At 39.2% G+C, this 17,361-nt stretch overlaps 1 protein-coding gene across 1 annotated transcript; it reads right to left on the bottom strand.

The window, feature by feature from the left end:
• Positions 1 to 5,693: 5,693 nt before the first annotated feature.
• LOC122505012 lies at positions 5,694 to 16,178 on the bottom strand. The gene is made up of 2 exons (XM_043616416.1): positions 15,642 to 16,178; positions 5,694 to 8,169 (listed from the first exon to the last, which is right to left on the bottom strand). The coding sequence occupies exon 2, from the start codon at positions 8,108 to 8,110 to the stop codon at positions 6,773 to 6,775; it is 1,338 nt and encodes a 445-aa protein (XP_043472351.1). The 5' UTR covers positions 8,111 to 8,169; positions 15,642 to 16,178; the 3' UTR covers positions 5,694 to 6,772.
• Positions 16,179 to 17,361: the final 1,183 nt, after the last annotated feature.

Consider the following 17,361-nt stretch of genomic DNA (forward strand, 5'->3'; position numbering starts at 1 on the left):
TTTATTGGCGGTTATAAAATTGTTTTCTCTTCTTTTTGTAATTTCAACGAAGGCGCACAAATTCGGAAGTCTTTTTTTTTCTTCTCCATTTTTTCTATTTTGCGCTAATCTTCGAATATAATCTTTTCCTTAGTCTTTCTGTCTTATTTTTGTTATCTTTTTTTTTGTTACATATCAAATTTTAACAATCATCAAATTGTATACAGTAAAAAATTTGTTCTCGAATGTTTACAAAAGTATTTGGTCTCTTTTTATCCGTTTGCATAATTTGTCATTTTTACTTGAAAAACAGATTTTAAAAGAAACTTTTACTATAGTTACACAGCTAAATTTTATGTTGGTTTTAAACAAAAAAATATTTAACTTTGAAATTTATTTTCCAAGTTTTTAATTTTCTACTGAAATTGTAGTGCAATATTAGTAGAATTAGTAGCAATTTTTCCTTATTTATAATTTTATATATTGCAAAAATTTGAGACAATTTAAGATTAACACTGAATAATATGAAAATCTATGTTACAATGTAAAATGATTACAATTTACTATTTTGATTCGCCATAGATTATTTTCCAAACTACAGATTATGACAAAAATTAATAAACTTCACATTTTATACATTTTGTATAATATACATTCAATTCATTTGTTAATGAATGAATAAATTTTTTGCATATTATACATCTAGACTGTTACATTTTTAGTTAATTCAACCATGACTGCACGGAGAAAAAGGAATTGTTACATCTACTAGTGGATTGTTAATATAGAACTAACAAATCTGATTTGTTGTTGCAACAATTCTTTTTGTTCTCTTAACAAATTAATTGTTATCCCTTTTTCTCCGTGTGTGTAATTCGTTTAACTATTTTTCATCTAGTTGGAAAATAATGATTGAAAAGTAGTGAAATCTACTAATTCAAGAATTTTTTGCTTACTTTTTCTAATTTTACAAATTATAACAAATTTGAAAATTTTATAAAAACGCTGATAATAATTAAAAATAAACTTACTACTTAAAGTCATCAGATAGAAAAAGTAGTTTCGCAAATACAGCTCAATCTGTTTAGATAAAATACTTGAAGTTCAAATTTTTAGGAATGATAAAAAAGAGTACACACGACACGTGGGAAACCACTTTCTCTGAGTAATTTATTCTGGATGCCCTTGAAGGAATACTTCATTTTTTGAAATTCTTAATTTTAAACAATATATGTTCAACAGATTGAAAAACAAAATTTTTTCTTACCAAAATATTCGGTTAAATCGACTAACGCAAAACTGGCGAATTTTCGACCAACTGATGATGCTTAGGATTTCGGCAATGAAAACGACGCTTGCAAGAGTGTATCCAAAAGCTAAAATTCTCCAAACCAGTGGAAGCAATTTTTCCTTTGATAATTCCTCTAGTGCAGGTGGGACATTATACTGGTTCAATGCATCATAGTCAAATAATTTGGATGTTAAGCCTGATTCTGATGCTTTCAGAATTATTTCGTTAAAGCTATCAATGTATGGTGAACTAAATCTTGACGTCCAAATCTGGAAGTAAGATGACAAAACTTCGGGAAGTACTTTCATGTTCATTTTCTGCGTTTTTTGTTGGAAAATTTTCAATAATTTTTCAGCTTCAGGTATCAAACAGGTCACATTCTCATGTTTAGACAAGAAGTCCAGGCAGTCAAAATCAGTCCATTGATCAGGATACACAATAGATTTTGTGCCTAATCTTTGGATTTCCAAGATGGGACTAATTAACAAATGCTTCTTCGTTACTGCATCTGTCATAGGTGTCAGATCAGAGCTAGCTAATTCTTTGAGTGTTGTTATTTCCGATTCTGGACGCCAACTAATGTCCAGAATTACTGAGTAAAAGTAGCTGGAGTAGGCAATGCAACTCACTAGCAGCACTCCCAGAATAATCCTTTCTGATAATACTTCAGGTTCGTTGACGCTGGACAATCCCATTACAATTTGACTGATATTAAACGTTTCCCATGTTCTTCGACTCAATTTCAGCACGATGGCTGTCATCCGAAGCAAGGCAATCGTACCGATGGTTACGCACATCATGGTAATTAATTCCTCAGACATTACTGTGATCTTACTTATTTTTGAATTTTTGGGAATTACAGCTTTCTTATTACCAATTCTTGTAACACGGTCTTTCATAAAGATAGCATAATTATCATCCTTAAGAAAGTATTGAACTGGTGTTACAGTCATTTCCAATCTGTAATGCTTAAAATATTTTTGAATATTGAATTTTCTTGAGATTTCCACAAAATGCATTTTGTAGTTGCAATTCATAACTTTGGAAAAAAGTTTGCAAAATCTTTTAGATATTGCAATCTCTAATTGAGTTAGTTTATCATTCTTAGGTCGAAGGTGCAGAAATTTTAGCGCATACCCATGTAGATTTCTCAGTTTGTTTGGAAACCATTCAGTGGCATTTGTTATTCTTTGAGCGGTATAGGTTCCTGCAAAACGATTCGTCTGATGCAAAATCGATTGATTCAATTTGTCGCCTGATAAGAATTCCTGGTTGTCGTTTAGTTGTGTCATTACAGCAATATCAAGAAATTCATTCGACCAGAAAGATTGAAGCAATTTCTTTATTGAAGAAGAATTGCTTTGTGGAAAAAGGTTGATCAAACATTTCGGATGTGGACGTCCTCTTGACAGATGATGCAGTTGATTACCTACAGTTGTTACTTGAATCCTATTCTCATTCAATTTTCCGCTGAGAAATAGAATAAACAATGTCGTTCTTCTGGGATTTTGTAGAGCCGACGAGTAGTTAGTCTCGATGAATTGATACCGAAAAGAAGACAAACTGATGCACAAGGTTGGAAAGTGCTTGCCAACTTCTCGTACGAGAGGATTTACTCTTGAACTTGAATAATTCATCATGTGATCGCCAACGACAAACATTACCTAATAAAGAAATAATAATATTTAATAAGCAGAATAAAAATATGTTTTAAATGATTGTTGTCAGAGCAAATGTATTAAAAATTTAGCTGATGTTGGCTAATGTAGGAAATTTATCTGATGCCTCAGCAAACATTTTCACTGTGGTTGCTTATTATGAGTGACTTAGCATAGGCAAACATCAGTTAGTGTTAGAGTTTTATTCATTTACATCTTTATAGATGAAGTATTGTGTTCATGAAATGATTACAGTTATAAAATTGTATCAACAATGTTAATGGCAATGGTTTTTTATAAACTAGTAAAAGACTTAAATTATTTTCTTCTTCTAAAATACCTGATACAATTTCGACTCTTTCTGCAGATAGTCTGCTAATCCTCTTAGGTAATTATTTTTAGGCAGATCTTTTAGATTGCCAGACTCAATAATAATTATTAAAAACAAACAGTACTTTAAGAACTTCATATCAAAAGTTAATAAAATTATAACTAGAAAGAAAGAGAATGTTCCGCCTTTACAATATCAAGGCACTTCTCTGAGTGAAAATTTACTGAAATTTTTTCTTTCTTATTTCTGTATTTTAGATCTAATTTCGTAGATGGTCGACTTGATTGTGAAACTACACTTTGTACAATATTTAAAGTATCGATCTATTCCTGTAATTATGTAATGTCCTTAACCTACAAGTGCTGGAGGTCGTTATAATATTCACCGAAATATTTATAATACAAAATATTGCAAATAAATTATAATTATAATAATATTTTCTTAAGTAGAAAATATGATAAATATGCTTTGTCTCAACTCGAGCATGTGAGAGTTAAAAGTAGCTTCAAATATAATAATCAAAATATCAATAAAAATATCATATTCTTTGAAAATAATAGAAAAAGATCTAATAAAAGAGAATACACACGATATGCTAATGTAACAGAAAAATAAAAAAAAAATGTAAATCTCTTTTTATAAATTTGTGTTTGAAAAAATTTGTTTACGCGTCAAAATATCAAAATCATCTTACAAAATATTTAAAAACTTGGTTAAGTTAAACTTAACCATTTTAATCTGCATACAGTAAAGCAGGGTCAAATTTTCTCAAAAAAATCAAAGTTGGTCATGGGTCTTTCAATTTTTGTGAAACTTGGTATAAAGGTAGTGTTTTATGACAAAAGATTTTAGGAAAAAAAGATTTTTAAAAATTTTCAAAATTGTGGATTTTACCGGGTATTAAACATAAAAACACATTTTTTTAAAAAAACGAGTAACTTTTATCCATTTAGTTAGATATTGTTTACATTTTAGGTAATAATAGTGGATTTATCGAACAATTTAAAGTGCAATAATAAAGAAAAAAAAATCCAAAATTTGCCCGGAAAAAAGTCAAAAAAAATTTTAATTTCATTTTTTCGGGCATAAGCACCCCTTCTATTTTTTGTAACTATAATATTTAGATTCGTTATCTTCTCCAAAACATATAGGTCACAATTTTTTTTCTTTATTATATAAAAGCTATAATTTTTTATAAAACTCACTGTTTATACTTATCCAAAATCTTCAACCCCTTCCCCCCTACAATTTTGTATAAAATTTCATAATTACTTAGTGGCTTTAAGTACTCATTCATAGCTCTAAATACTTTGAAAATATTAGCCCGATCTAACAACTTGCAATTTTGTCAATGGTACACTTGAGAAAAGCCCCTTATATATTACATACACATTTTGAGATTCAAAATTGTTTAAGAACAAGTTTATAATGGCAAAACTTAATTTTTAAAAATTCCTTTTTTACTAAAAATTAACAAAAAAATATTAGAATGCGAAAATCCACGCTTAAAAACGTGTGGTGCACATCTCAGGCGTGCATTTACGCGAGATCGATATCTGTGCACCTCGAGACAAAAAGTCGATATTTCGGTTAGTTTTAAAGTCTCCAGGGATTTTTTTTTGCAAAAAATTTTTGAGAAGATAACGAATCCAAATATTATAGTTACAAAAAATCGAAGGAGTGCTTATGCCCGAAAAAATGAAATTAAAATTTTTTTTGACTTTTTTTCCGGGCAAATTTTGGATTTTTTTTTCTTTATTATTGCACTTTAAATTGTTCGATAAATCAACTATTATTACCTAAAATATAAACAAAATCTAACTAAATGGATAAAAGTTATTCGCTAAAACAATGTGTTTTAATGTCTAATACCCGGTAAAATCCACAATTTTGAAAATTTTTAATAATCTTTTTTTCCTAAAATCTTTTGTCATAAAACACTACCTTTATACCAAGTTTCACAAAAATTGAAAGACCCATGACCAACTTTGATTTTTTTGAGAAAATTTGACCCTGCAATGATTTTTGCAAAAAATCGAAAATTTTAAAATCACAAATAAAACTGCCAGTACTATAGATTGGCGGTGATTCTAGTTTCACATACTTATAGAAGATTAAAATTATTTATTGATTCTAAATTACCTGATACAATTTCGACTCTTTCTGCAGATAGTTTGTGAATCTACTTAGGTAATCATTTTTAGACGGATCTGTTAGTTTAACAGTTCCAATAATTATCAAAAACAAACTGTACTTTAAGAACTTCATATTAGAAGTTATTAAACGTTGTGACGTATGAATTTAACTAATTTTATTTTAAGTTAAAAGTTTCTGCTTTACGTCAGGCAAAATCCGACGCTTTCAACAAAAAAATAATAATTTGAAATTTAAGTTAATAAATTTCGCCGTCAGGCGCCAATTAATTTTAAAGCTAAATTAATAAACTTTTACTCGGCTCGACTAACAACAAATTTAACTCCTCTGAGTTTACTCTCTCACTCAGAGGGAATTCTGCTCGAATGATTGGCAAGCAGAAAATGCCAACGACGAGACACGACTGGCACAATATCGGCAAAACGACTCACCCACGGTGATGACTCCCTTTTCGGCTTCCTGGTTTCCCTCCTTTCTCTCGGCTTTTCGGCGTTGTTTTCTCGAAGGATGTTCGGCTTAATCCAAAGGGAAAAAAGGGAGGTTGACACAAAAGAAAAACTATTATTTCACTCTCAATTTACAAGTCTCACACTATGAATTTTATTACTCCTTTTACTCGAAGTATACTACTCCACTCTACACTAAGTTCGACACACTCAATTGTTATTTCACTACAGGAAAACGATTTTATTCACTCGGTGAAAACTTCGACAGTATTGCACGGCGGAAATCAAAATCATTATGGCGGCGAAAGTATTAGACACCTGTTGTCTCGGCATTTCTCCGCACATGGTTCATCTTCTTCTTCTCGTTCTCCGAAAATAGTACTGGCCCCGCCATCTATCACTTTCTCCGGTAGCCAGCCGCGCGACCCACTTTCGTTACTTCTAGTAGGTCAGCCGGCGATACTGGCTTTCTCTAATTACCATGATAACTGGGCCTGTTGATTCGGGGCTTTTTCCGACGGATGGCGTGACGATTCAGAATTTTCGGCAATTAAATGACAAGATCGAAAATTCACTTCGTCACAATCCCCTCCCCATGACCGGTACTATTTTATATAGGACTGTCATCATCTGATGATCCTGAAAACTGGCTTTTCTAGTTTGTTCGGCTCTTCTCTTTTCTTATTCGGCTCTCCTCCTCTCTCGTTCGGCTCTACTCCTTTCTCATTCGGCTCTCCTCCTTTCTCGTTCGGCTCTTCTCCTTTCTCGTTCGGCTCTCCTCTTTTCTCGTTCGGCTCTCCTCCTTTCTCGTTCGGCTCTATTTCTTTCTTGTTCGGCTCTCCTCCTTTCTCGTTCGGCTCTATTTCTTTCTCGTTCGGCTCTCCTCCTTTCTCGTTCGGCTCTATTTGCTTTCCTATTCTTTCTTTTTCTTTGCCTTCCTCTCCTCCAACAATTGTCTAATGGCCAAGTCGACCGTTGACGCTGGGAGACCGGCTAGAGCCTTTGTGATGGCCATGATTTTCTCCACTAGGTCCTCGTCTTCCTTTTCTTCCACACTCGTTGACTGAGACTTTGGGCCTTCTGGTTCATTGCCCTCCTTTGGCTCTAACAGTCCCTTTTCCTCCATTACTGGTTCTTGGGTGTCTCCTTCCACCAGTTTGTCATCCTCGTTCGGCATGTTGGCCTCGTTTGTTGACTCGATGTCTTCTCCTTCTGGCTCATCGGTCCCAATATCCTCTACATCTTCTTCCACGTAATAGGGGATACCCTTAAAACGGCAGTATGCTTCCGCGCATCTTGGGCAGTCCGTCATTTCGGTGTTTCGACGTCCACAGTTTCGGCAATAGATATGAAGAATAGGGTATTTGCAATCCGCCGCCCTATGTCCTCGCCTCCAGCAGTTAAAGCAACAATAGGGGGGTGGGTCTAAACCTTCGATTGTTGGGATCTCCTTCAGACCACTAAAGATGACCCCGTTTTTCCTCGGTTTCCAACCACTGGTGTCTTCTTGACTATTTTCTCCACGTCTTTCTCTTCTGGGCTCCTTGCGCCTTGCGCCGGTCTCCTCGACGCGCCTGACCGGTGGTCCAGGATGGGGCGAGTGTGATCGTTGTGCCCTCTGCACAGGCTCCCCACTCTCCATGTCTTCCTTTCGGAGCACCGGGCGCTTTCGTTCTTCAATGGCTCTTCGTTGACTGGCCCGCATTCTTTCCAACGACACAGACGTTAGTGGCTCTTGGAGACGTAGGAAACGGTCTAATTCAAACTCAGCCAACCGGCTCTCATACTCCTCGTTGCTTTCACCTGGTCGTCTATCGGCTGGCCAGCGATAAGGCACCACTATCTCTGCGCCATCTGGTCTACACCCTTTTATTGGTTTCTCAGTGGCTTTTTCTAGGGCGCTCAAATCGGCCCAGTCACTCGACATGGTTATTGGTTCGAGTAGGCCTCCTACTGCTCCTTCTTCGCTTTCTGCTTCGGCTCTCCTCGGTCTAATTTCCTCTCTCGGCTCACCCTCTTCCACGATTTGTTGTGCCCTTAGTGGTTCTTGATTTCCCTCCTCAGTAATTGGGAACGACAAGTATGAGGGTCTTTCCAATTGATGTCCTTCGATGGCAAATTCGGGGAAAGGGCGGTGTTTGGATTGAGGACGTCCTCGTCTCTCCATCCTGGCGCTTTCCTTTCCCAGTTCCTCCAATTTTCGACCACCTCTTTCTCTGGAACGACGGCTTCCTTGCGGCATATATGGCATGACTCTCCTCTCTTTCTCTCTTTCGGCACGACCTTTCCACTTTCGGCTCTCCTTTCGATCTAAAAACGAATTTAATTATGCAAAAGGGGACATACTATTTTCCACATTTTAGACAGGTAAGTAAGGTTTCAGGTCTGTTATGTGGACTTTAGGTACTCGGCGGCTCTGTTCATCTCGTAAGATGAAAACAGTTGGCGATAGGACCTCAATGATCTCATATGGACCTTCGTATTTCGGCGCTAATTTGGTCGCGAACTTTTGTGCCCCACTGGACAATTTATGGCTTTTTCGCAACACTAAGTCTCCTACTTTGAAAGTTACTTCTCTCCTACCTTTGTCGTAATACTTGGTTTGTCTCGCCCGTTCTTTATCAATATGTCTGGCTACCATGTCCCTTAACGCGTCTAATCTCTTAATTCGGTCTACCCAGTTCTCCGGCTCTATCCTAACTACTTCTCTCCTTTTCTCTATTTCTCTTCGCAGGCTCTTTACTGGTTTCGGGTGCCTTCCATAGTTCAGGAACGCTGGAGATGTTTTCGTTGCCGCTTGGGTGGCTGTGTTCACGGCGTGGCGGAACTCGTGCACATGAAGATCCCAGTTCCTATGATCAGTACCAATGAAAGTGGAGATCATTGTTTTAAGGGTCCTGTTGCTTCTTTCGACTGGGTTGGCTTGTGGATGGTAAGGAGGGGTCGTAATGTGTTTGACTCCATATTCCTCAAGGGTGGACTTTAGAAATTTGTTGTCAAACTCCTTACCGTTGTCAGTCAGTAAGTACTCTGGCGTTTCCCATCTGAATAGGACCAACTCTTCGAGTGCTTTGGCTACCGACTTCCCATCAGCTGACCTCAGTGGCTTCACCTCAATCCACCTCGAGAACAAGTCCTGGAACACCACCAAGTACTTGCACTGGCTCTTACTCGGTGGAAACTCCATCGTATCGGCAGCTACTACGGCCCACGGTCTCTCGACGATCCTCTGGCCCATCAGTCCGACTGGTCCAGTTTGAGATACTTTATGCAGTTGACACTGGAGGCAATGCGTCACATAGTGGTGTATATCGTTCCATATGCCTGGCCAATAGTATTCTCGTGCTATCCGATCGTAAGTTTTCTCAATCCCTAAGTGTCCGGCTGATGCTTGGGCGTGGCCATCTTCCATCACTCGGGCTCTGTACTCTTTTGGCACCACCAGTTTCCAGCCATCCTCATCTCCGTTTATCGGCAGTAAAAGTGGGTCACTTCTGTGACGATATAGGTTCTCGTTCTCAACGATCCACCCTGGGAACCTCTGAGGGTGTTGGTTCACCAGCTCTCGGCGTTTGAGGTACCACTGATCCTCAATGGATTCAAACGCGGCTATTGACTCTTCTTCTTCCTCCTGTAACCTGGACAATGCATCTGGGACATGATGTTGTGCACCTCTTCTGTGAACTATGTCGAAGTCCCACTGTTGCATTTCTAGGGCCCATCTGGCTAATCGGCCTGTAGGATCTTTCAAGTTCCTGAGCCATTTTAGGGCACTGTGGTCCGTGATCACATGGAATTTGTACCCCTCGATGTACGGCCTGAACTTTTTGATCGACCACAGTAATGACAGACACTCCTTTTCTGTCACACTATAGTTTTTCTCTGGCTCCGTTAAGACTCGGCTGATGTAGACTATCGGATGCTCTCCGTCTTCAAACTCTTGCGTTAGTACGGCTCCAATGGCATAGTTGCTGGCGTCACACTGAATTGTGAACTTCTTCGTGAAGTCAGGTCGGGCTAAGACTGGCGCAGATGTCAGCTTCTGTTTGAGCTGTTCAAAAGCTTCTTGTTGCTCTTCCTCCCACTCCCACGTTCGGCCTTTGTGTAGCAACTTCAGCAATGGTATTTTAATTTCGCTGTCGTTTGGAATAAAACGGGAATACCACCCGACCATGCCTAAGAAACGTCTGAGTTGTCTTACGTTCTTCGGCTCTGGATAGTTTCTCACCGGCTCTGTTTTATTCGGATCTGGCCTCAGACCCTCTCTGTCCAATAAGTAACCCAGATAAGTTACTTCGGAACACCCGAACTCACACTTATCTGGGTTCACTATTAACTTCGCTTTGTTCAACTCCTTGAGGACGAACTCTAACCACTTAGCATGTTCTTCAAAAGTGTCTGTGACTACTATGATGTCGTCCAGGTACCCAAAGATATGCGGTTCTACTTTCGGCCCAAGCAATGCGTCGATTAGACGTTGGAACGTCATCGGCGCGTTCATAAGTCCAAATGGCATTCGGCGAAACTGCCATAGTCCTGACCCAGGTATGGCGAAAGCAGTGTATTTCTTGCTCTCTTCGGCCATTGGTATTTGGTGATATGCCAGTTTGAGATCTACCTTCGACAAATATCTGGCTTTTCGGAGCTTGTCTAAAATATAATCAATGGATGGCAATGGATACCCATCTTTGATTGTAACTTTGTTGACATCTCTATAGTCGTTGCACTGTCGAAAATCGTTCTCTCCTCTTCTCGTGATTACTGGCGCACTTCTCCAACGGCTGGCTGATGGCTCAATGATCCCAAGCTTGTACAACTTTGCGGCATTACCTTGGGCCCAAGTCAACATGGCTGGCGACATCCGTCTTATTCCATGTTGTACTGGCGTTTCGTCCGTAACACGTATATGATGTTCCGTCAGGTCTGTCATTCCGTGTTCTTCCGATTCTGGCAACACCCACTTGTCTACAATGGCCTGGATGATGCTCTTCTGCTCGTCGTCGAGCGCAGAAATACCGGCACATTCGGCGAATATTAAATTTTCGTTCCCGTCTTTTTCTTTCGGCCCAAACTCGTGCCATTCTCCATTGAATACTCTCCATACTCCTTCTTTCAGCTTCACTTCCATGTCCCAGGCCTTACAGAAGTCGATGCCCAAGATGATGTCTTGTGTCAAAGTCTTCATGACTTTTACTGCGAATTTCTGGGCAAATCCGTCGACTACGATGTTAAGGTCCAGAAGTCCGGCTGTTTCGGTGATACCTCCTGTTGCACTCCTCACAACTGTACCACACGGCTGAATTCGGCTTTTGAAAGGCTCTGCTACTCTGGTGGTGATTACTGAAATCATAGCACCAGGATCGAAAAGTGCCTCGTAATGATGGTCGCCGATAGACATGTCGAAGAAGTATCTATTCTCCGTCCTAGATCCGTCGATGTCCTCCTCATTACTTAGGTTCGGGTCAGCTGTGACTCTCACAGCCTCTCCCCTCCCCTGGACTATAGGTACCGGGATCTCATCCGTACCTTTTGTCCCACACTCTTTGGCCATCTTCTCTGCTTCGTTTCGGTGGAGTGAGCTCTCCTCACTTGATCGCTCTTGTTTAAATTCTGGCACGAATTTGAACGCGTTGTCCTCTGTCAAATCGTCCCTACCTATGACTGGCTCTAACTTTTTCTTAACTTTCATTTCTATTTCTAATTCTACTTCTCTCTCAGTTTTTACCCAACTACAACTGGGCGTAAATCTATCTCTATACTCGCTATTTATCTCTACTCTACATGGCTCAACTATCTCGGCTCTCCTTTCTACTACACACGGCTCCCGTAATTCGGCTCTTGTCTTTACGACACTCGGCTCACGAAATTCGGCTCTACACTCTACTATACTCGGCTCACGTAATTCGGCTTTACACTCTACTATATTCGGCTCACGTAATTCGGCTTTACACTCTACTATATTCGGCTCACGTAATTCGGCTTTACACTCTACTATATTCGGCTCACGTAATTCGGCTTTACATCCCTCAACAGTATTATTTACTGTCCTGTTGGGTTTGAGGGGGGTACAGGACTGCTCTGTGCCCCCCACACACCGTTTCCCAAAGCGGCTCTGACTGACACACAATTTGGACAATTTAGGAAATTGCATCCTGGCCTCTTACATACCAAACACGCTTCTGTTTGGGCTGGCTTCAGAGGGCATTGATTTGAATAATGCCCTTGTTGCTGGCAAGAAAAACAAGTTCTCTGAGGGCAATCTCTGGCTCGATGTCCTGTAGTTTGACAGTGAAAACATGCCCCAACGAATTCTTTAGGGGTATTTGGGGTTTGTGTACCATTTTGCCCCGGTTTGGGTCCTTTAGGGCCATTTGGCCTGGGGTAATTTGGTTTCATTTCAGGCGGAAACATCCCTGGGTAAATCATTGGGTAGGCAAATTGCATTGGCATTTGCATTGCTTGGGGTGGCGTAGTACTGGCAACTTGGCCCTGGGCCATTGCTGGCTTCTGGCTTGGTGTTGCTGGACTAATGGCTTCGACGTTCTCTTCTTCTGGTTTACTGTTTTCTTTCTTACTTTTCTTACTCTTCTTCTTCTTTTTCTTCGGCTTCTCGGCTTTAGTGGAGTGATCGCTTTCACTCGACTCAGGCTCTTTCTCCAAAGCGGCCACTTTTTCGCTCTTTACGTGTTTGTGACCATTCTTCTTTTCTTTTACGGCCGCTGACGGAAAACGCATCTTTTCCTTAGGTGGGGGCGGGGCGTATCTTTCGTCCAAGTCCTTTGCCTTCTCGTAGTTCCTTAGGATCTTCTCCATCTGGCTCAATGACTCGAACTGCAGTCTCTCCAGTTGGCGTCTGTAGGCTGGAGTCAGGCCTTTGTAAGCCACCTTGATTTGTTGTTTCTGGCTCAAAGGTCGTTTCATATGACCTAATATTAGTCGGAGACTCGTCAGGTATGGGGAAATTTTCTCTCCCTTGCCCTGAGTCCTGGCTCTTAATTCGTCTATGACATCATCATCGTCGACCACAACCAAATACTCATTTTTAAAGGCTCTTTGGAATGACTTCCAAGAACTTATTTCACGGCGCAGTGACCTGAACCAACTACTGGCGGATTTCTGTAGGATTATCGGCAGTACTTGTAAGATCTCTTGATCTGAGAAACCTGAGTTGGCTCTACAGTCTTCCAGTCTCTCCAGAAATTCTTCGGCATCGTCTTCATCTCCAAAGAATTTTAGGTCCCAGTCCTTAAGGGTTTTGATCACTTTTGACCTCCGGCCGGGCTTAATTTTTTCGCTTCCTCCCCCACTACTTAGGCGTTGACTCAAATCACTCTCAGAATCGGACTCACTCGTAGAGTCATCTAAGATTGATCTTCGGCTCTCCTTTGCGGCTTTCTTCGGCTTTCGTGTTTTTCTCTCTTTTCGTTCGCTTTTTATACTCACTCGGTTTTCGCTTCTACTCTCGCAACTACACTTTTCACTTCCACGGTTCTCCTCGCTATCATCATACTCGATTCGTCTCTCTACCTTGTCTCTTTTACCCCTTCTACTACTCGCGCTATCATTATTTTCAAATTCCGTGATCGGCTCTCCATTTTTCGGCACTCTACGATGAGTGACATCAACGTCACTCACACTATTTCGGCTAGAATGGCTTCTCGGGGCGGGTGTGGGCCTCACTCTATCATTAGTATGATGTGAGTGTGAGGTCTCGGCTAGGAGGGAATTTCTTTGAGGGGACACTAGTCTCGATTGCTGGTGGTGAATCAGATGGTGCCCCTCTGCAACCTCAGCCCTACATTGGCTTTGTCGTAGCTCCCACCCCCCTCCCGAATACTGACGGTCCAATTTCTCAGCGTACTCCATGATTTTTTTTATTTCGGGTGACAAACCCAAACGCGCGACTGAATCTCGAAGGCTCTGGACATTCGGAGCCATTGTGGCTGAGGTGATGGTGTGCGGCGATGTCATGACAGTGCTCGTTGTCATACTTAATTGAGCACTGGTAGTGGTGGGAGAAACTGTCGTCATACTGGCGGTTGTCATGACTGGGGTTGGGGGTGTAAAATTTGGGGCGGATGCTACGCTGGTCGGACTGTGCCTACTGTACGATGCTCTGTCCCTTGTTTTACTTTCCCCACTTCCTATGTTTTTCTTGGCACTAATACGCTCTATGACTTGACTTGCCCCGCTGTCTGAATCTTCGTCATCTGCCGATGACATCTGGCCACCCCGACGATAATTCACAAATGGAAATTTTTCCATTTCTGGCTCCGGAAACGCTTCCAACAAAAAGATTTTGTCGGAATTTCCTAAGTCATACCGATCGCAAAATGGCACGTCGCTACCGTCGTTTAGTGCTAATCTCATTTCCGCTCGTAGTAGCCTCTCCTTCAAAACTTGTGGCGAACCACTGATACACAGTTGGTGTCTCAGTAAGTTCGTCACTATCTGGCCAACTTGCATGATTTTAATTTTTTCCCATGCTCGGCTTACGCACGGTACTTCAATTAATTCACTCATGCGTCTTTTGTAGTCCTGCATATCATCAATTGCCTTTGCCATTTTAAAAAAAATATTTTTAAAGAAAAATTTTCTAAGTAAAGAAAATTTTTTTTTTTTTCGGGGGGGTGCACGATTTGTATATACGGCACTGTGCTGTCTTAAAGCAAGGACGTGACTACTCAACGAGGGCCCCCTTTTGAAATTTTTAATTTTCTGGCGGACTGGTGGCTCGACTCTCCCTCTGTCTCTTCTTCTCGTTCTCTCTCTCTCTTTCTCTGTGTAGCCGCTATTACTACTACTACTGGGCCACTTTTTCCTGGCGCGCGCAAACTTTCTCTCGGCTGTCGAAATTTTTAAATCTCCCGGCGCGTCGTTTCTCTCGACCGTCCGGCGCACTATTTGCAGTCACGTGACTAATTCGAATTTTATTTCCGGTCTAACATGTGCTCGGCATAAATTTTTTTGGGGAAAATTTTGATTTTGCACGAGTTTGTTGGGAATTTTACTCGGATTTTTCTCACAGAACTGGCTTTCGACAAAAAAAAATTTTTAAATTGCTGAATTCAATTTTTATCACGGCAGGAAATTTTTACAGTCTTAAAAGAAAAGAAATTTTCAAATTAAATGGCAAAGGCACTCTACAATTTTATTTTACGCAGTTTTCGACAATAATTTACTCATAATTTATGAATAAATAAATTTCGGCATTGGCAAAATAAATCGGCAAACAATTCGGCAACTTAATTTTTGAATTTTCTTGGCAAAAAAAAATATATTTGGCTCAAAAAAAATATATAAAATTCAAAAATTTCGGCTTTTGGCTATTGAATTCTGAACTTTCGGCTTTTGACAAGAACTTGTCGGCTTTGGCAATTTTAATGTTCAGAATTCTGGCAAAAATTTGGTACAACACAATGTCAAATTTATGTTTATAGTCGTGTCTCGGTTCGAGCCTGGCCCCACGTTGGGCGCCAAATTTTGTGACGTATGAATTTAACTAATTTTATTTTAAGTTAAAAGTTTCTGCTTTACGTCAGGCAAAATCCGACGCTTTCAACAAAAAAATAATAATTTGAAATTTAAGTTAATAAATTTCGCCGTCAGGCGCCAATTAATTTTAAAGCTAAATTAATAAACTTTTACTCGGCTCGACTAACAACAAATTTAACTCCTCTGAGTTTACTCTCTCACTCAGAGGGAATTCTGCTCGAATGATTGGCAAGCAGAAAATGCCAACGACGAGACACGACTGGCACAATATCGGCAAAACGACTCACCCACGGTGATGACTCCCTTTTCGGCTTCCTGGTTTCCCTCCTTTCTCTCGGCTTTTCGGCGTTGTTTTCTCGAAGGATGTTCGGCTTAATCCAAAGGGAAAAAAGGGAGGTTGACACAAAAGAAAAACTATTATTTCACTCTCAATTTACAAGTCTCACACTATGAATTTTATTACTCCTTTTACTCGAAGTATACTACTCCACTCTACACTAAGTTCGACACACTCAATTGTTATTTCACTACAGGAAAACGATTTTATTCACTCGGTGAAAACTTCGACAGTATTGCACGGCGGAAATCAAAATCATTATGGCGGCGAAAGTATTAGACACCTGTTGTCTCGGCATTTCTCCGCACATGGTTCATCTTCTTCTTCTCGTTCTCCGAAAATAGTACTGGCCCCGCCATCTATCACTTTCTCCGGTAGCCAGCCGCGCGACCCACTTTCGTTACTTCTAGTAGGTCAGCCGGCGATACTGGCTTTCTCTAATTACCATGATAACTGGGCCTGTTGATTCGGGGCTTTTTCCGACGGATGGCGTGACGATTCAGAATTTTCGGCAATTAAATGACAAGATCGAAAATTCACTTCGTCACAACGTTATAGAAATTTTAACTTTAAGTCTGCAAGAAGAGAAGTTCGTTGTGTCCTCCCAGTTTGCAGTACTAAAGCAAACTACACATTCTTGAGTGGAAATTTACTTGACTTTTGCTATATTTCTTTTGAAAACTATTTTTGTATGTCACCCCTTAATTTTCTTCATTTTCCCTAGATATTATCATTTTAACAGAGAAAATACGTTTTGTATAACGTTTAGTATATTGATTTACTCCTGTGAGTCTCCTATGTCCTTAGAAATATTGAACCAGAAATTATGCTTCATGCGTTACATAAATAATTTCTCAAGTTTTTAGAATCCTTATGCTTTGGCGAATTTTTTTGGTATTGTACTACTTTCAAAGTATCAATTTAAAACAAATAAATGTTGATATTTACTAAACTTTTTCACAGTTTGTTTCCTGGAATCGTGCAATTTAATTTCTAATTGTATATTATATCAAACTTTATATGATAATTATTAAAAATATGATTAAAAATTAAAAAATTATTTAACAATAATTTTGAAAGAATACTGACTATTGTTTAATGTATTAATAATTTATAAAATTGTTAGATAACAAGAATGAATAAGAACTACTAATTTATAGTACCAATCTTAGAGTAAAAAATATCTACTATAATTGAAAGAGTGAAACTTTATTATTTCAATTAATAGCTCACAGTTTTTCTAAGAATATATTATTCCTGTAATTATTCAATGTCCTTAACCTACACGTATCTGAAGTTCAATTTTCGATTTGCTCAACAACATTCCCTTTAAGGAATGCTTTATTTCTTTGAGATTCTAAATTTCAAATAATGGTAATAAATTCTGCAGCTTAATAATTAAAATTTTTTCTTACCAAAATATACTGTTCAACCGACTGATGCAAAACTACCAAATTTTCGACCAACTGATGTTGCCTAGGATTTCAGCAATAAAAACGATGCTTGCAATCTCTGTATTTATTTTAGCTCTGTATCCCAGAGCTAAAATTCCCAAAATCAGTGGAAGCAATTTCTCCTTTGATAATTCCTCCAGTGAAGATGGAACATTATACTGGTTCGGTACGTCATAGCCAAATAATTTGGATGTTAAGCCTGATTCTAATGCTTGC

Source organism: Leptopilina heterotoma, unplaced genomic scaffold, assembly GCF_015476425.1.
Source record: "Leptopilina heterotoma isolate Lh14 unplaced genomic scaffold, ASM1547642v1 Lhet_33, whole genome shotgun sequence".
Lineage (NCBI taxonomy): Eukaryota > Metazoa > Arthropoda > Insecta > Hymenoptera > Figitidae > Leptopilina > Leptopilina heterotoma.